The sequence below is a fragment of the Hemibagrus wyckioides genome, linkage group LG10, assembly GCF_019097595.1.
Source record: "Hemibagrus wyckioides isolate EC202008001 linkage group LG10, SWU_Hwy_1.0, whole genome shotgun sequence".
Taxonomy (NCBI): domain Eukaryota; kingdom Metazoa; phylum Chordata; class Actinopteri; order Siluriformes; family Bagridae; genus Hemibagrus; species Hemibagrus wyckioides.
In genome coordinates, this window is record NC_080719.1 from 7,716,755 (window position 1) to 7,731,048 (window position 14,294).

The 14,294-nt window shown below is 39.6% G+C and overlaps 1 protein-coding gene across 1 annotated transcript; it reads right to left on the reverse strand.

Annotated features, from left to right (window-relative positions):
* Window positions 1-607: 607 nt before the first annotated feature.
* si:dkey-93h22.8 (uncharacterized protein LOC449943 homolog) lies at window positions 608-10,067 on the reverse strand. The gene is made up of 12 exons (XM_058401544.1): window positions 9,919-10,067; window positions 6,929-7,054; window positions 6,606-6,755; window positions 6,406-6,477; window positions 4,502-5,924; window positions 4,101-4,151; window positions 2,739-3,348; window positions 2,330-2,521; window positions 2,168-2,231; window positions 1,950-2,071; window positions 1,486-1,637; window positions 608-1,102 (listed from the first exon to the last, which is right to left on the reverse strand). The coding sequence occupies exons 1-12, from the start codon at window positions 10,021-10,023 to the stop codon at window positions 1,002-1,004; spliced, it is 3,168 nt and encodes a 1,055-aa protein (XP_058257527.1). The 5' UTR covers window positions 10,024-10,067; the 3' UTR covers window positions 608-1,001.
* Window positions 10,068-14,294: the final 4,227 nt, after the last annotated feature.

A 14,294-nucleotide genomic window follows, 5' to 3' on the forward strand; every position in this document is an offset into this window, starting at 1 on the left:
TCCCTGGTGTCAGATTCAAAGACTATTCAGTGTGAATAGCACGTTTCTTTAAATCAGCACCGTCACAAAGGAGATTTAGATCAATCTGGATTTGATTCAACTGATGAACAAAAGTGGCAGTGGCAAATAACAACTCTAAGGTGACACAGAGAACAAACTGAACTCAACCTCTTCTGAGTGACAAAGGCTAGCATGATTATCAGTGATTACTCATCTATAATTGTATAGTATAAAGTTAAACCGTACCAAGTTAAAAAGATGTTCATTATGAGCTCTTAGGCACAAATTCAGTATTAAAGTGAGGTTTTAATAACTAAAATACAGAAATAAGTGAGAAACTTGGGCTTAAACCTTATTACAAATTAGTCACTAGAGCAGAAGCTCATTAGAGTCATTACAGCGAGCCAAACCAGACCATGCTTTGAATCAGAATCATGTTTCAGATTCACTGATTAACTGCAAAAACAACCATAATATTATTGAGTACCTCATGGCTTGGATCAGCGATGAACTATGAATCACCCCAAGATAAAATAACTATAACCAAATGTGTATTGGACTTTGTAAACTCATCAAAAAAAAAAAACCAAAACAATAGACTTAAGAATAATGTTCAAGCATGGTTTTATTTTTTTACTCAACATAAAAACAGCCACCTATTTTCATTCCAATTTAGAAAAAAATGACTTTGTAATGATAGGGCAATTAATAGGACAACACTTAAATTATGGTGCATCTTTCTTTTTTTTTTTTTTAAATATCCTTTAATGCTTTTCTTTTTTTTTTGTTTAATATACTTCAATTTTTTTTTTCTCCATTATACGCACTTCAACAGAAGGTTTTTTAACTTCAGTGTCAAAAACGAACGCTACATATCAATTTATATTTAGTGTCAGTGTAAGTGCAAGCTCTTTGGGAGTTCTGAGGTAATTGCTTGGTTTATGTCCAACATGCTCCATATTTAGCTATTTCACCCTTCAGTCAATCCCTAGAGGACTCTGCTACGTCTTTAGCCCTCGCTGGGCTTGCTTCAGCAGACTGTCAAAGTCAAGTGTGTTATCCTCGCTCCTTCTCGGGGCTGGGTCCATGTCATAGTTGGAATCTGAAGAACAGAAGGAAAATCCAAACTATTAGTCCAAGACTGTGTAAAGCAATAATATAAAACATAAATTCATGTGAATTAGCTGTTACTATAGAAACATAATGTACATAAACCTGTTATTTTAATTAGAGCCATCACTACTCCCAGAGTTGCTTAAATTTATCAACATAATCAGAGTTGGGAATTCAAAAGCGCTGTTGTATAAACACAAATATATTGCAAGTTAATGTCAGGAACTGTGATATTTCTAGCTTGTTAAAGGCATTATACACATTTCTTCATTTACCTAACAGACCTTTGTGCTTTTTTCTGCTAAGGGTAACACTATGATGAGTGCCGGACAGATTTTTTACGATGTAATGGGGGCAAGACGGCGCACAAACCTAAATCCATGTAGTTTGACTGGCAGAACTGTCGTCTCCCTCCAAAGCAAATGTCGAATGGGAGTTCATCTGACTGCCTCAACTTTCTCCCTTTCTCGATGGCGGCGAAAGCATCGTCTGTGTTGTAATATGTAACAAATCCATAATTGTCTCTATAAACGGATAGGGGAAAAAAAAAGACAGAAAATCAGATATAGGAGTTGTTTTAAATTTAAACTAATTGAAAACTCCATCGTGAACGATTATACAAGTTATAGGAAATTCACACTTCACTATGCCACTTGTTCCTTATTACAACTTTCCCCACCCTCCACATTCCAGTGACACTGTATATACAGGCATTAAAGCACTTGATAACAACGAAACACAAGTGGTGTGGACAAAGGTTGCAGATGTGCTGCCGTATCTGGTACTGAATGGCAAACATACAGTCTCCAGACATCAGAGGTTGATGTTAATCTTACCCATGACTCCTGAAGTGGACGGTGCAATCCTCAATCTTTCCAAACAGTGCAAAGCGCTCCCTGAGCTCATCCTTGGTCATAGTACCACGTATTCTTCCCACATACACCACTCTACGTTCTTCCTGTAGTCACAGAGAAAGACAGTAAAGCATCACACATGTTGCCCACATATTCTGTTTAAACAGCTATAAAAAGCTTTTAAATCAGTTTATACTTACAATTGCTTTCTGCTTGGCCCTGTAAGCATCTTCCCCTCGGCTCAGATGGTAGTATTCTCTCTGCCTGCAAGTTCAACGGAATAAAGTGGTGCTAATGAGAAACACTGTGAACAACACAGGTTAGAAATGCAGGGCAAATAACAACATGTGCTTAAACCTGACCTCCTCCAGCTGCTCCACTTCTGCCTCCAGTCTGGCTGCGGAGAGCAAGAGCGGGATCGTGAACGACTGAAGGACCTGGATTGTGATTGGCGGTAGCAGCGCCGGCGCCCTCGATTCGGAGAGGGGGAGAGTGACCGTGAACTGGAGCGAGACGATGAGCTTGAGCTGCTCTCAGAGTGCCGTGATCTGTACCTGAGGGAACGGAAAACAGATGCAGACTTGTTAGACAAGCTTAATGTCCACTCCCTTCTACTGGTGGAAGTTATTAAAAAGGCATTCAAATTACCACACTCATGAAATCTACATAAAACTGTAAACGCAAGACTATGTCTATTTAAACTTAGACAGTTTTATACTTACTACTGTCTTAGTTTAAGACTGTTTAAGGACTCAGATATTCTGTATTTACCTTTTTCTAGGTGGTGAACATGACGATGCTGAAGAAGAGCAGGAAGGAGAACGGGAGGATGACACTGAACTGGAGTCAGAATCACGATACCTCTTGCGGTAATGCCTCCTCCTTGTCCTTCCCCTGGCTGGAGGACTCTGGGAACATGAACAATGTGAATGCCTTCTTGTTTCTGCTTCTGTATGTTCCCTTGTTCTTCTGGACTCCAACCTACATGGGGAGCTCTCTGGAGAGAGCAGAACAGAGCCAGAGAGACACTCTGCCTCACAAGAAGTCCTGTTATCCATGGGTATATGGCTGGTATGATTCCTTGATTCTTTAGGAGATCTGTTGTGCATATAAACATCAGAAAGTGCTCTCTTTTTGCTGAGCCTGAAGTCCTGAGTGCCGCAGTAGTCATGGTCTATAAATGCTAGAAACAGACTTGGGGCAGGGATGGAGAGTGAAGGTTGGGGCTTTGACTGAATCTTACTCAGGGGCAGTGGCTTAGGTTCAATGATTTGGATGGTTTTGCTGGGAGATGGTTTGGTAGCTTCATGTTGTCTTGCTTTCAGAGTAGGTGTTAAAGGATTCCAGATCTGATGGGGAGGAGTGGCGGGAGGAGTGAGTCCTGGAAATGTACACAGGAAAGAGTTAGTGCTTTTGTTCTATGGACACACGTCTCAATTGCGATCAAAGTGCCTAGATTCTATTCAACAGGCTCTTAGTAGACTCCATTTTTACATGATGTGGAAAAACAGCTAATACTAATTTGAGTGAACTGAACAGTTCTTAGGATGTCTGCGGTCAGCTGTATCTGTTGGTCCCTTCATACCTCTACAAGTCAGAGCATGGCATAGAAAGTGCTTTTTATTAAACACTTGTTTCAATTACAAAACGTATATTGCAATCCAATCCTTTTTCTCTTAAAGTTTTTAGTGAGGTAATTGTTTGGCTCACTACAATATTCTCTATTGACCCTTTCACCTCTCTGTGGGGTTCAGTTCCTGTACTGTGTAATCACTGCCATGGCAACTTCTTATCGTTGTTGCCTAAAAACACGAGGCAATTTGCCACAGTTATGAGCTCTGTTTTCCCTAAGCTATTAAGTCATTAAAGAGTCATTGCAGGCAAGATTATTGCGGGGAGGAAATCGAAGACAACTTTCTTAGCAGTTGAATTAGGATTTAATGACTGGTTTTATAGCATTAGTGAGAAGTCGAGTGCTAATGTAGATACTTACATTCTGCAGTAATTATTACAAGCATAAGGTGTGAAGTATTTTGTATGAAACACATAATTCCGCTAATGTACCATGCACAAAAGCCAGACAGTGTCAATGTAGTTTGTTTTTAGCAAGGTGTGGATGCTTGTGGAACTTACCCTGTGTCTCAAATTGCTCCAGAAGACTGGTTACATCAGTAGCCTCTATTCCTGTGTAAGAGGGAAATAAGAATGTATTTACACAATACATCTGAAATCACTGACACTCGTGACTACATGACGTGTCTGAGATTTAGTCTTGTGAATTTTACATCATGTCAAAAAAACGTGTGCTGTCTGCGTATATCTGAGACATGGGAGAAGTGAGCCAAGATAATACACCGTTGTAACTCTGTGACCAATCAGGATTTGGCTTAGTCATCAAGAACTAAAATGCATGATTTTACAATCTAGCAGATATATCCTCCAAAGTACACTCATGTACTAATGATCTGAGATGAACCCAGAAGTTTGATCTGGGCTAATTATTTGTCCATTCCTAACTCATATGCTTAAATTACCTATTTCTCCAGCAAATCCTTGCTTCTTCTCCTGGGCAGAGTGGCTGGTCGCTGGCGTCTGCACTTGAGGTAGACTTCCCTGAGACGTTTGCACTGGTATCACTGTCACAGGTGAGGTTGGAGCAGAAATGATGGTTTTAACAATGCCAGACATCATTAAGGAACAATTTATTGAAGAATCCTCAGGTGAAACCATCAAAGGCTGTTCTTGAGTGACAGAATTAGGCTGCACTGCTGCAGGAGGATTTAGATTTGTCCGGTTAACCTGGGACTTGCCAGTTTCCTGTTGTATAAGCTTTTGTTCCTCAGAAAGAGATGGCAAGATCTTGGCATTTGGCTGGAGGGACAAAGTGACAGGGTTTGGAGGGTCCACAGCTTGCACAGGCTTTCTGACTAATGCATTTTGTTTTAAAAGTGATTTCAAGGGCAGGTGAAGGTTTCTTCTAGACTTAGCCACTGCTCCTCGAGTTGAGGTCTTGGTGTTGGAGGATGGAGGTTGAACATTAACCTGAGATGAGTTGTAACCTGGTATACAAGGAATGGGAGGGAGCTCCTTAGGGGTTTCGGGTACTGAAGGCCACTTGGTTCTGTAGTCTATTTTTCTCTCTTCCTTTGGGAGCATGTTCTGACGGAGGAGACGGTACTCCTGAAGGCTGAGCGCTTTGAGTTTTGTGTTGCCATGTTGAGAAGGTGTCTTCTTTGCTACCTCAGTCGAGTTTCCACTGAAATCTGAGGTTTGAGGATCGGCATCTGCCATTTTGAGGTCATTTGTGTGTTCTGCTAAGGACGAAGCATCTGTGAAGTCACCTTCGTTTGCTTCATTTCCAACCTGGTAAATATGAATAGATGCTAAAGCAGGGGAAAATCTCACCTTCTTCTTTATTTTCTTTGAACTACCTGCCTTAGCAAAGACACTCTGAGCATTATCATCCTCTTCCTTTTGTTCCTCACAGTTGGATGTACACATGTCGTCTTCCTGACTGGAGTTACAAACAGGACTGGATCCTGTAGGACTTTGATGCTGTGGATGGGGAACTATCTGCTCTGAACCCATATCCGAGGGATTGCTAACAGCAGACATGCCCAAAGTTGTCTCCTCGGTGTCATCACCCACAACATCCACAAACACATCATCATCTGGAAGATCTTCAACATCCCTGAGACTTTCTTTCTTATCCATGGCTACCCTGAGGCTGTATGGGTGCATGTGCCTGACCAGCTCCACCAGGGATACGCTTAGAAATCCATCCTGCTGCTCGTCGTCACACATGTTCGGATCAGACTCGATGCGGAATATTCTCATAGGGCGTCTCCTGGTCTCACTGAGGTCCTCCTCCTCACCATCACTTCTCTGTATGGTGGCCGTATGGGTTCTGAGATGGAGCCTCGGTCTCAACTGCCTGTCTGAATGCAGGGTTTCTGCCTGTTCAAAATCAAAAGCGGCACAAGTTAACAACCATCTAACAATGTACATGTTAAAGGAACAGTTTAGCTTTCGTTAGAATTCCATCACCCCAGATGTAATCTATCAACAGATATTTTTGGTCTCGGACATCTGCGACTTTAGTTTTGTTCTGAAAGTAATCAGGCTACATATGTGGCCGTAAATGTGTTTTAATGGCATACAGATTCTCAGTAAAGTCACACAGACTTCCTGATGTGGATTAGTAAGTGTGTCTTACTGTCATTTATACACATGAACAAAACTTTACCTTGTAGTAAATGTTATTTTATGGCAGCATCTTTGATGACAATTTCTTTCTTGGTATATTACTGAATGTTGGATTTTATGTAGATAATAACACAATAATAAGATTTTATGTAGATAATAACACACTGGATAATCACAGTGACCCAAGCACTAGATGAATAAAATGTGCAGTAAGTAAGATGTGCATTTTTACTTTTGAATTCGAGGGTGTGAAGGATCTAGTGACACGAGGGGCAGCTTCTCTGTCCAGACAATGCAACCTGACCTGCGGAAGAAACAAAACAAAACAAAACAAAAAAAACAGCAATGATGAGACATTCATCTGCCATCTACACAATTGAATTCACTGGCAAAAAAAGGATTAAATTACAATGGAATAGTTAGAAATCTTACTCTGGAGTCCTGACACCTTTGACCCATAAAAAGTTTTGAGTCAGGAAGTGTGTCAAAGGGGGACAGGGTGTCCTCGATCACACTGTCCAGCATCTCTGAGAAAGCAGATAGCAATGATGCTTCGCTTTCCTCATCTATATGGATTTTTGCCTAAAATTAAAAAAATAAATAAATAAATAAATAAATACTATATATATATAGATCAGTCAAACATTAAAATGGTTATCTGTCATTTGCCAACAACTGTATTTGTATATGACTGAAAGCAGAATTAGTTTAACTAAAAGTTTGTTTTTGTGCTAAAAAAGGATCTATTTTCTCACCTCTTCAGCAGATGAATCCTCAAAAATGGATAAAATGGAAGGTTCCAGGCTGCTGTGAAAGGTGCCTGAAGAACTGCCCAAAGCATCAACATCAAATTCAAGGGTATGGCTTTTTGGAGATCCAACCTTCACAAAAAAAAAAGAGGAAACTATTAGCACAAAGTAAACTGTTATAAATTAGATCTGGACAATATAATATCATATAAATATCACAATATACTTTGCTGAGATCTCTCATGCCTCCTGGGTAAGTATTTTTACATAGAATATTTTACAGATAATAGAGTAGTAGGCAATAAATAAATAAGCTGTTTTATTTTTCAATGCAACACTACTGTTCTGCTATCACGATACACATAACACTGCTCAGGACTGGTTTCGTCACATCCAGCTCGTCCACTGAGCCACCGCTCCCAGTCCATCCCAGACATTACATCTCTCTAAATCGCCTACTTCCTGTATAACTTTTTTTTTTGTTATTCCCCTTTGTTCTAGTTCAAGATTTTGCACAATCATTTTGACTTTGACTCTTTCTCTCAATCTGAACTGTTCTAAAGATTCTACAGAGCTTGATAGACTTTATTGTGTACATAACCAAGAACACTACATGTTACTAAAATGCTGCGACAATGAACCGAGCTGTGACAACGTGAACCTGGAAAGATACGTCTTATATTAAATGACATGCTGTTTTCACCCAACCTTCATGAGACAAAAAAAACGTAACACACTGCTTCTGAAGCACATTTCCTGTCTGAGAGTTTGGCACATTTTTATATTTTCTACATATTTTACATTCTGTATCACGTTATGAAACGATTAGAAACCTTGAAATGTATTAGGCATTAGGATGACTATGTCAAATAAGAGAATTTCCCTGAGACAGTCTGTATACTTTTGTATACTGTATGTATCTTACTTTCACAACTAATTATCCATATTTATCACTATACTTTTTTTTCTTAATGTTGCTAACACATGAGCACAGGAAAAGCAGGTTGTGTGGCTTAACGACTAACTGTTGACACTACTGTCTGTGACTAACGCAATAACAACATGACGTTAAAGAGACTTTTGCGACAGCTGGAGAATGAACTATACACAAGAACCTCTAAATATAAAACGTTTCTTCTGCTGGTTTAATATTTATTACAGTGTAAAACACAGCTCTGTTAAATTCACGATTCTGACAGTGTTGATTTATTTTCACTTACAGCAGCTCTGACCTTGCCAGCTGCAAGGCAAATCACAGATAAAGCTACGTTCACACATACAGTGATTATCGCTGCAACTTGTCAATCGTTGCACTATGAAGTTGCAACTACTACTGGTTGGCACCTTTATTAGGAGGCGGCACAGCTCACATTCCACTTGACAACAAATCAGTTTTCTTCCAGCTATAATGAAACATTATGGAGGGAAAGCATATAAAATTCAGGTGTATATATGCATCATCATATACACTATATTGCCAAAAGTTTTGGGACGTCTGCCTTTACATGCACATGAATGTAATATGGAGTTGGTCTGCCCTCTGCAGCTATAACAACTTCAACTCTTCTGGGGAGGCTTTCCACAAGGTTTAGTGTGTTTATGGGAATTTTTGACCATTCCTCCAGGAGCGCATTTATGATGTTGGACAAGAAGGTCTGGCTCACAGTCTCCACTCTAATTAATCCCAAAGGTGTTCTATCGGGTTGAGGTCAGGACTCTGTGAAGTTCCTCCACACCAAACTCACTCATCCATGTCTTTATGGACCTTGCTTTGTGCACTGGTGTGCAGTCATGTTGGAACAGGAAGCGGTCATCCCCAAACTGTTCCCACAAAGTTAGGAGCATGAAATTGTCCAAAATGTCTTGGTATGATGAAGCATTAACAGTTCCTGTCACTAGAACTAAGGGGCCAAGCCCAACCCCCTGAATTTAAAGATTTGGAGGGGTGTCTCAAAACTTTTGCCAATATAGTATAGGTGATAAAGGAGAAGCAGTGTGAACTCTTTGCCACAGATCACGTGTGCTCTACTGTCTTCACGCTCATTGATAGTCACCACACCAAGTCGCCAAGTTAAACTTTGCTTAACTCTCACCCACGTCCAGTCGCCGGAAGTTCAACTCTCATTTAAAATGAACGGTATCCGGTCACATTGTCTCTGCTCGTAGTGTAACTGGCTGTACGGTGAGCATCATCACACCATCCTCTAGCTGATTCATTTTCTATAACAGCACGTCTCCCAGTGTTTTATTACTTACACAATAACTAACTGATAGACAACATATGTATGTAAAAATGTACATAACAGGAATAAAGAAAAATAGAAGTGCTAAAAACATATGGAAGTGTTTTCCAATAAATTAATGTCACAACTGTTTTTTTGTTTCTCACAATTTGAAGTCTTAAAAACATTTGATTAACCAGAAATGCTCATATATACGTGTGAGTGCTTATCCGTAAAACTAAAATAATTTATGTGGAAGATAATAGATTAATATTACAGTATAGGAAACACAGGGTATATATCTGTATGGACCCAGATCACTAATCATGTGCTGTAGGACTCGTTTAAATTATAGATTTGTTATAAATTATAATGTAAAATATGAATAGACTGTAAACTGGATGAAATCGGTTCACCGGTGTACTGCTACTTTTCGTGACAAGCACGCGGCTACACCTTTCCGGTTTGATACCTGACTCCAACTTACTGATATTTTAGCCTAGCTTTACATTATACAAAATCCATCTCTGTGACTTTCACCACTATCTAATCTCGTTCATATGCAGTCAATTAAAACCCCATGGATTTTTAAAACAACACATATCTCTCTCTCTCTCTCTCAATTTAAACATGACACCAGTGAGTTTTACTGTAAGTTAACGTCCACGTGGCCCACGTCCACGTTTATACCGAGACGCGACATTAACGTGCATTCCCGGCCATAACGGCGACCTCCTGTCAAACATACTGTCAGAATTCAATATTCAGTCGAACCTGAGCATCTTGGAAAGCTTCTGGTGTTGCGAATTCGCTGAAACCGGCGTTTAAATTCCTCCGTCTGTCGCCATGCGGCCCCGCCATCTTGAAATTTACCCGCATGTAGCGAGTTAATTTTTTTTTTCTCTACCTGCATTCAGATTAATACCGCCTTCTTGCTCCGTAAGTTCGAACTCACGAGTCGGCAGCTGATTGGACAGTTTCAGTGCATCGCTTCCGAGATTGCTGTATTAGCCAATCACAAATGAGGAGGCGGGAGTTATACGAAGTCGGGTGGAAAAGAATAACATAAAAGTGCACGAGGATGTGCGGGCCGCTATGAAGACACGTGGTACGAGTTTTCCCGGGAAAAGAGCAATGCCGGCTGTGAGAACATTTTGTACTCTAAATAGCAGATCGCTGTATTTCACACAAATTGAGTCCACAAACATTACGCTCTGAATGATGCGTTTATTTAATAACAGGGTTTATTTAACCGTATACATTTATATATGACGCCGATATTAAACAAAAAGGTGTAAAACGTTATAACCTGAAGGTTTAAGGTGACACCTACTGGCCGAAGTCCATCACACACACACACACACACACACACACACACACACACACACACACACACACCGGGTTTTTCATTCATTTGTCTTCATTAATCGCTTTATCCTGGACAGAGTTGCACTAGATCTAGCACTAATGCTAGAAACACTCTGGAGTGGACGCCAGTGAAATTTCACTTGGAGTCTTATACAGTTTGACCTTTCTTTTGTTTACTGAGGTATAATCAAACTGTGCTGGAAATACTGGCACAAAAAATGTGCCTCTAAACATACACATAGATTTACACGTTTCCAACATTTATGAGTCACAGTATGGATTGTTGAGTAAAGGAGGAAAGGTGGGTTAAAAAAAGGACAGGAGTGACAGATCAGGCTGGTTATTTGGGCTGTGTTTAGAATTATTTATGATACAAATAAGTATAGCTATATATGTTAATTTAGCAGAAGAAAGCCTGCTAAAAGTTTAGGGACGTTGATTAAGATCACAGTAATTCCCTGGGATTTGAGCTCACAACCTTTCCCACACCAGCTCAGAGAGACACCACCCCTCACGTACAGAAGCTGGGGCAATAAAACTCTGTGTAAACTTTGTGCAGTGTTTCAGTTGGTGACAATATTGAATTGTGGCCATCTTTGTCATTCTCGCTGGTTAAGCACTTTGATGTTATCAATGGCCACCTCGGGTTCATGCCAGAGCAGGGACAGGAACAGTGTTTAGTGTAATTCATCAGTAAAATACTCTCTTTATTGTGGGTGATTCTACAATACATTTGCGTCTTCCAACATACAGCCATCCATGTTTGATCCCATGATCAAATATTTGTCATTTTAATTTACATTTAAAGGAATTCTAAAGCATTTAGCATAAACTCTATTTACCAATTTTTTAACATGAGAAAGGAATAAAAACCTTGTTCATTCAGTATTCACTTACAGTGATGGTCTCAGGCCTGATGTTGAATTTTGCAAACAATTAATAACTAATAAAAGGCTCCCTGTTACACAATTGCACTTGACTATATAGTGTTCAGTTCTAGAAAGGAAATTATTTACAATCATTCTGGATAGTCTGGTTACTCTCAAGGTTTCTTCCTCATATCTCAGGGAGTTTTTTTTTTCTTGCCATCGTTTCCTCTGGCTCGTTTATTAGAGATAATTTCAATTTAAAATATTATAATTTATATTCTTATATTTTTTAAGATCACTCTGAATTTTTATATTGCTGTAAAGCTCCTTTGCAGCAACGTCCATTGTTAAAAGCTCTATACGAGGAAAATTGAATTGATCTGAATTGAATTCAATTAAAGGTCTCACGCTGAGACAGATATTAAGGGAAGTATTACCAATGCTGTTTTTACCTCTGGAAAATGAATCCCATTTTTAAAAGGACAGACGCAGGTTCAGAGCTTAATATGCATGTTTGATTAAAAAAAAAATGCATTACAGCATTCTAGGAGTAGTTAATACTGTTAGTTACTGCAACAACAGGTCTCTTTTCTTTGCTCAGTGCAGTGAAATCGAATCAAAACAAATCACTTTATTGTCACATCATCGATACACGTGTAGAAGTGAGCGATATTCTTCAGTGCAACTACAGACATTGCAGTAGAATATGGAATTTACAAACTTAAATACTACTAGGGCACTGGTGGCTCAGTGGTAGGTTTCTTGCCTACCAAGGCCTGGGTTCGATTCCCAGCCAGTGCCCAAACCCCAGCCACTGGATGCAGTGCGGATCCCAAGCCCGGATAAAAATGGGAGGGTTGCGTGAGGAGGGGCATCTGGTCGGTCCACTGTGGTGACCCCTCACACACGTAGGGAGCAGCTGAAAGATCAACAACAACAAATTTAAATACTACTATATGGAGTCAGTAATCAGCCTATACAGTCTAAATTGTAATCTAAATATATACTTTGGATAAGCATGGTATAATAATGATACATATGAGACATTAAGTAGAAAATAAGCAGTATGGTAATGACCAAAAAATTGTCAGAAACGTTGTGTTTCTGTTTTAGATACACATACAGCACAATACAGATGAAGCAGATATTAAGTACAGATTATGTTTTGTTAATTACGACAATTGATCGTGACAGGCGATATTGCCAAGACAGGCTGTATCCATTAAATATAATAACGACTGATTATACTGATGGGACATTAGATACAGATGTAGTTATTTTGCTTTCTCTTTTCAAGGCAGGATACATAACATCCGTACATCAGCACTATCAAATTTTCCTTTGCTTCGGTGTGTTTCTTGCTCTCTTTCCCTCTTATTCTGAAGTCCTCCCCTGCCACTCTCTCTCTGGCTCCACATCTTGAAACACACACTGTTTGAAATGGGGCCAGAGTGTGTTCAGAGACAGGAGGGAGCCTTGTGAAAGTGGGTCACCTTCCAGCTCTATCCGGACTCCCTGCCATTCTGCTGATAGTCTCTCCTGAGAGGTCTCCATTATCTACGCACCCACACACACACACACACGCACACACAAGTATACCGACTTTGTTTAAATATCAGATGCGTTCAAGCTCTAAGACCCTCTTTACTTTCTCTCCATCTCTACACTCAGTCTTGGCTTTCTCTATGCTTTTTCCCCGTCTATCACCAGAGGCCTCTTAGAAATTTGGCAGGAAACTATGAGAAACACTCAGATGGATCGGAGAAAGTAGAAATCCCATACATTTAAACACACACACACACAAACTCAGGAAGACTTCCTTGTATAACCATATGGCAATACCATTTGCAAAGCAGACAAATAAGTGTTTTAAATGTAGTGTAATCATCTGTTCTGTGCATGTTAAATAGAGATGAGCAACAAGACAATATCGATATCCTGATAAATACAACCTGATTAGTATTTTTCAAATTTTTATAATAAAAGACAATGTTTGGTTTGATTTTATATGTATTAAGTTATAGAAATAATGTTCACACACTAACCATGTCCCAAAACATATCTGATTTATTATACAAATTGAATTGAATCAGCTTATTGTTATGATTTTGTTTGGTAATAAATTACCAAACAATCTGCTTTTCTGAGAATATTGTGAGCACCACTAGTACCTAAATACCTTGAGATATCTTTAAGTATCCTGATATTGTTGTGATATTTTGATATATCACTGATGCCTAGTATAAATATAGATATAGATTGTGTTCAACATCAACATCTTGTTTCCCCCTCCCAGGCAAAGTGACATTATAAAGATGGCCGAGGGAGCACTGACCTTCAACCTGACACCACATGTGCCATTTCTTTCTTGGTGCCAACAGTGTCACCATACACCAGTAAAGGACCTGATATTGGCTCAGTCCATAGTTCTGGCTCATTGCAGACAGACTTAGTGTATCAGATAGAGCGGCTGATCTACAAACAGCTGATAGAAATCTGAAGAGAAGTTTGTGGACCCAGCAGGGGAAAAAGACTAACTCTCTCCATGCTGCTCCTTTTCTGAAGTTGTTTTTTTCCTGTCTTTCTTGTCCTTGTTGTCTCTGGGAAAAGGAATTCCCTCCTACATGGAGGCTGAAACATCTGTTAGGGAGCCACAGTGGAGCTCAGTGCTGGCGCAGGAGACAACGAGAGAGGTGAAGAGACACGGCTGGCTTTGACAGACAAAGACATTAACGATTTCAGGTTTCCAAAGGTAAAGGATTGGCTGCAGACACACAAATCTCCTTCTTGCTGTTGTAGATTTATGCTGAAATACAGATTCATGCTGAAAGATTCACAATTTTTCACCAACATGGTGCAATTCAGTCAGCGTTTGGTTAAAGGATAAAATTTCTGCTGAATGGGAATGGCATC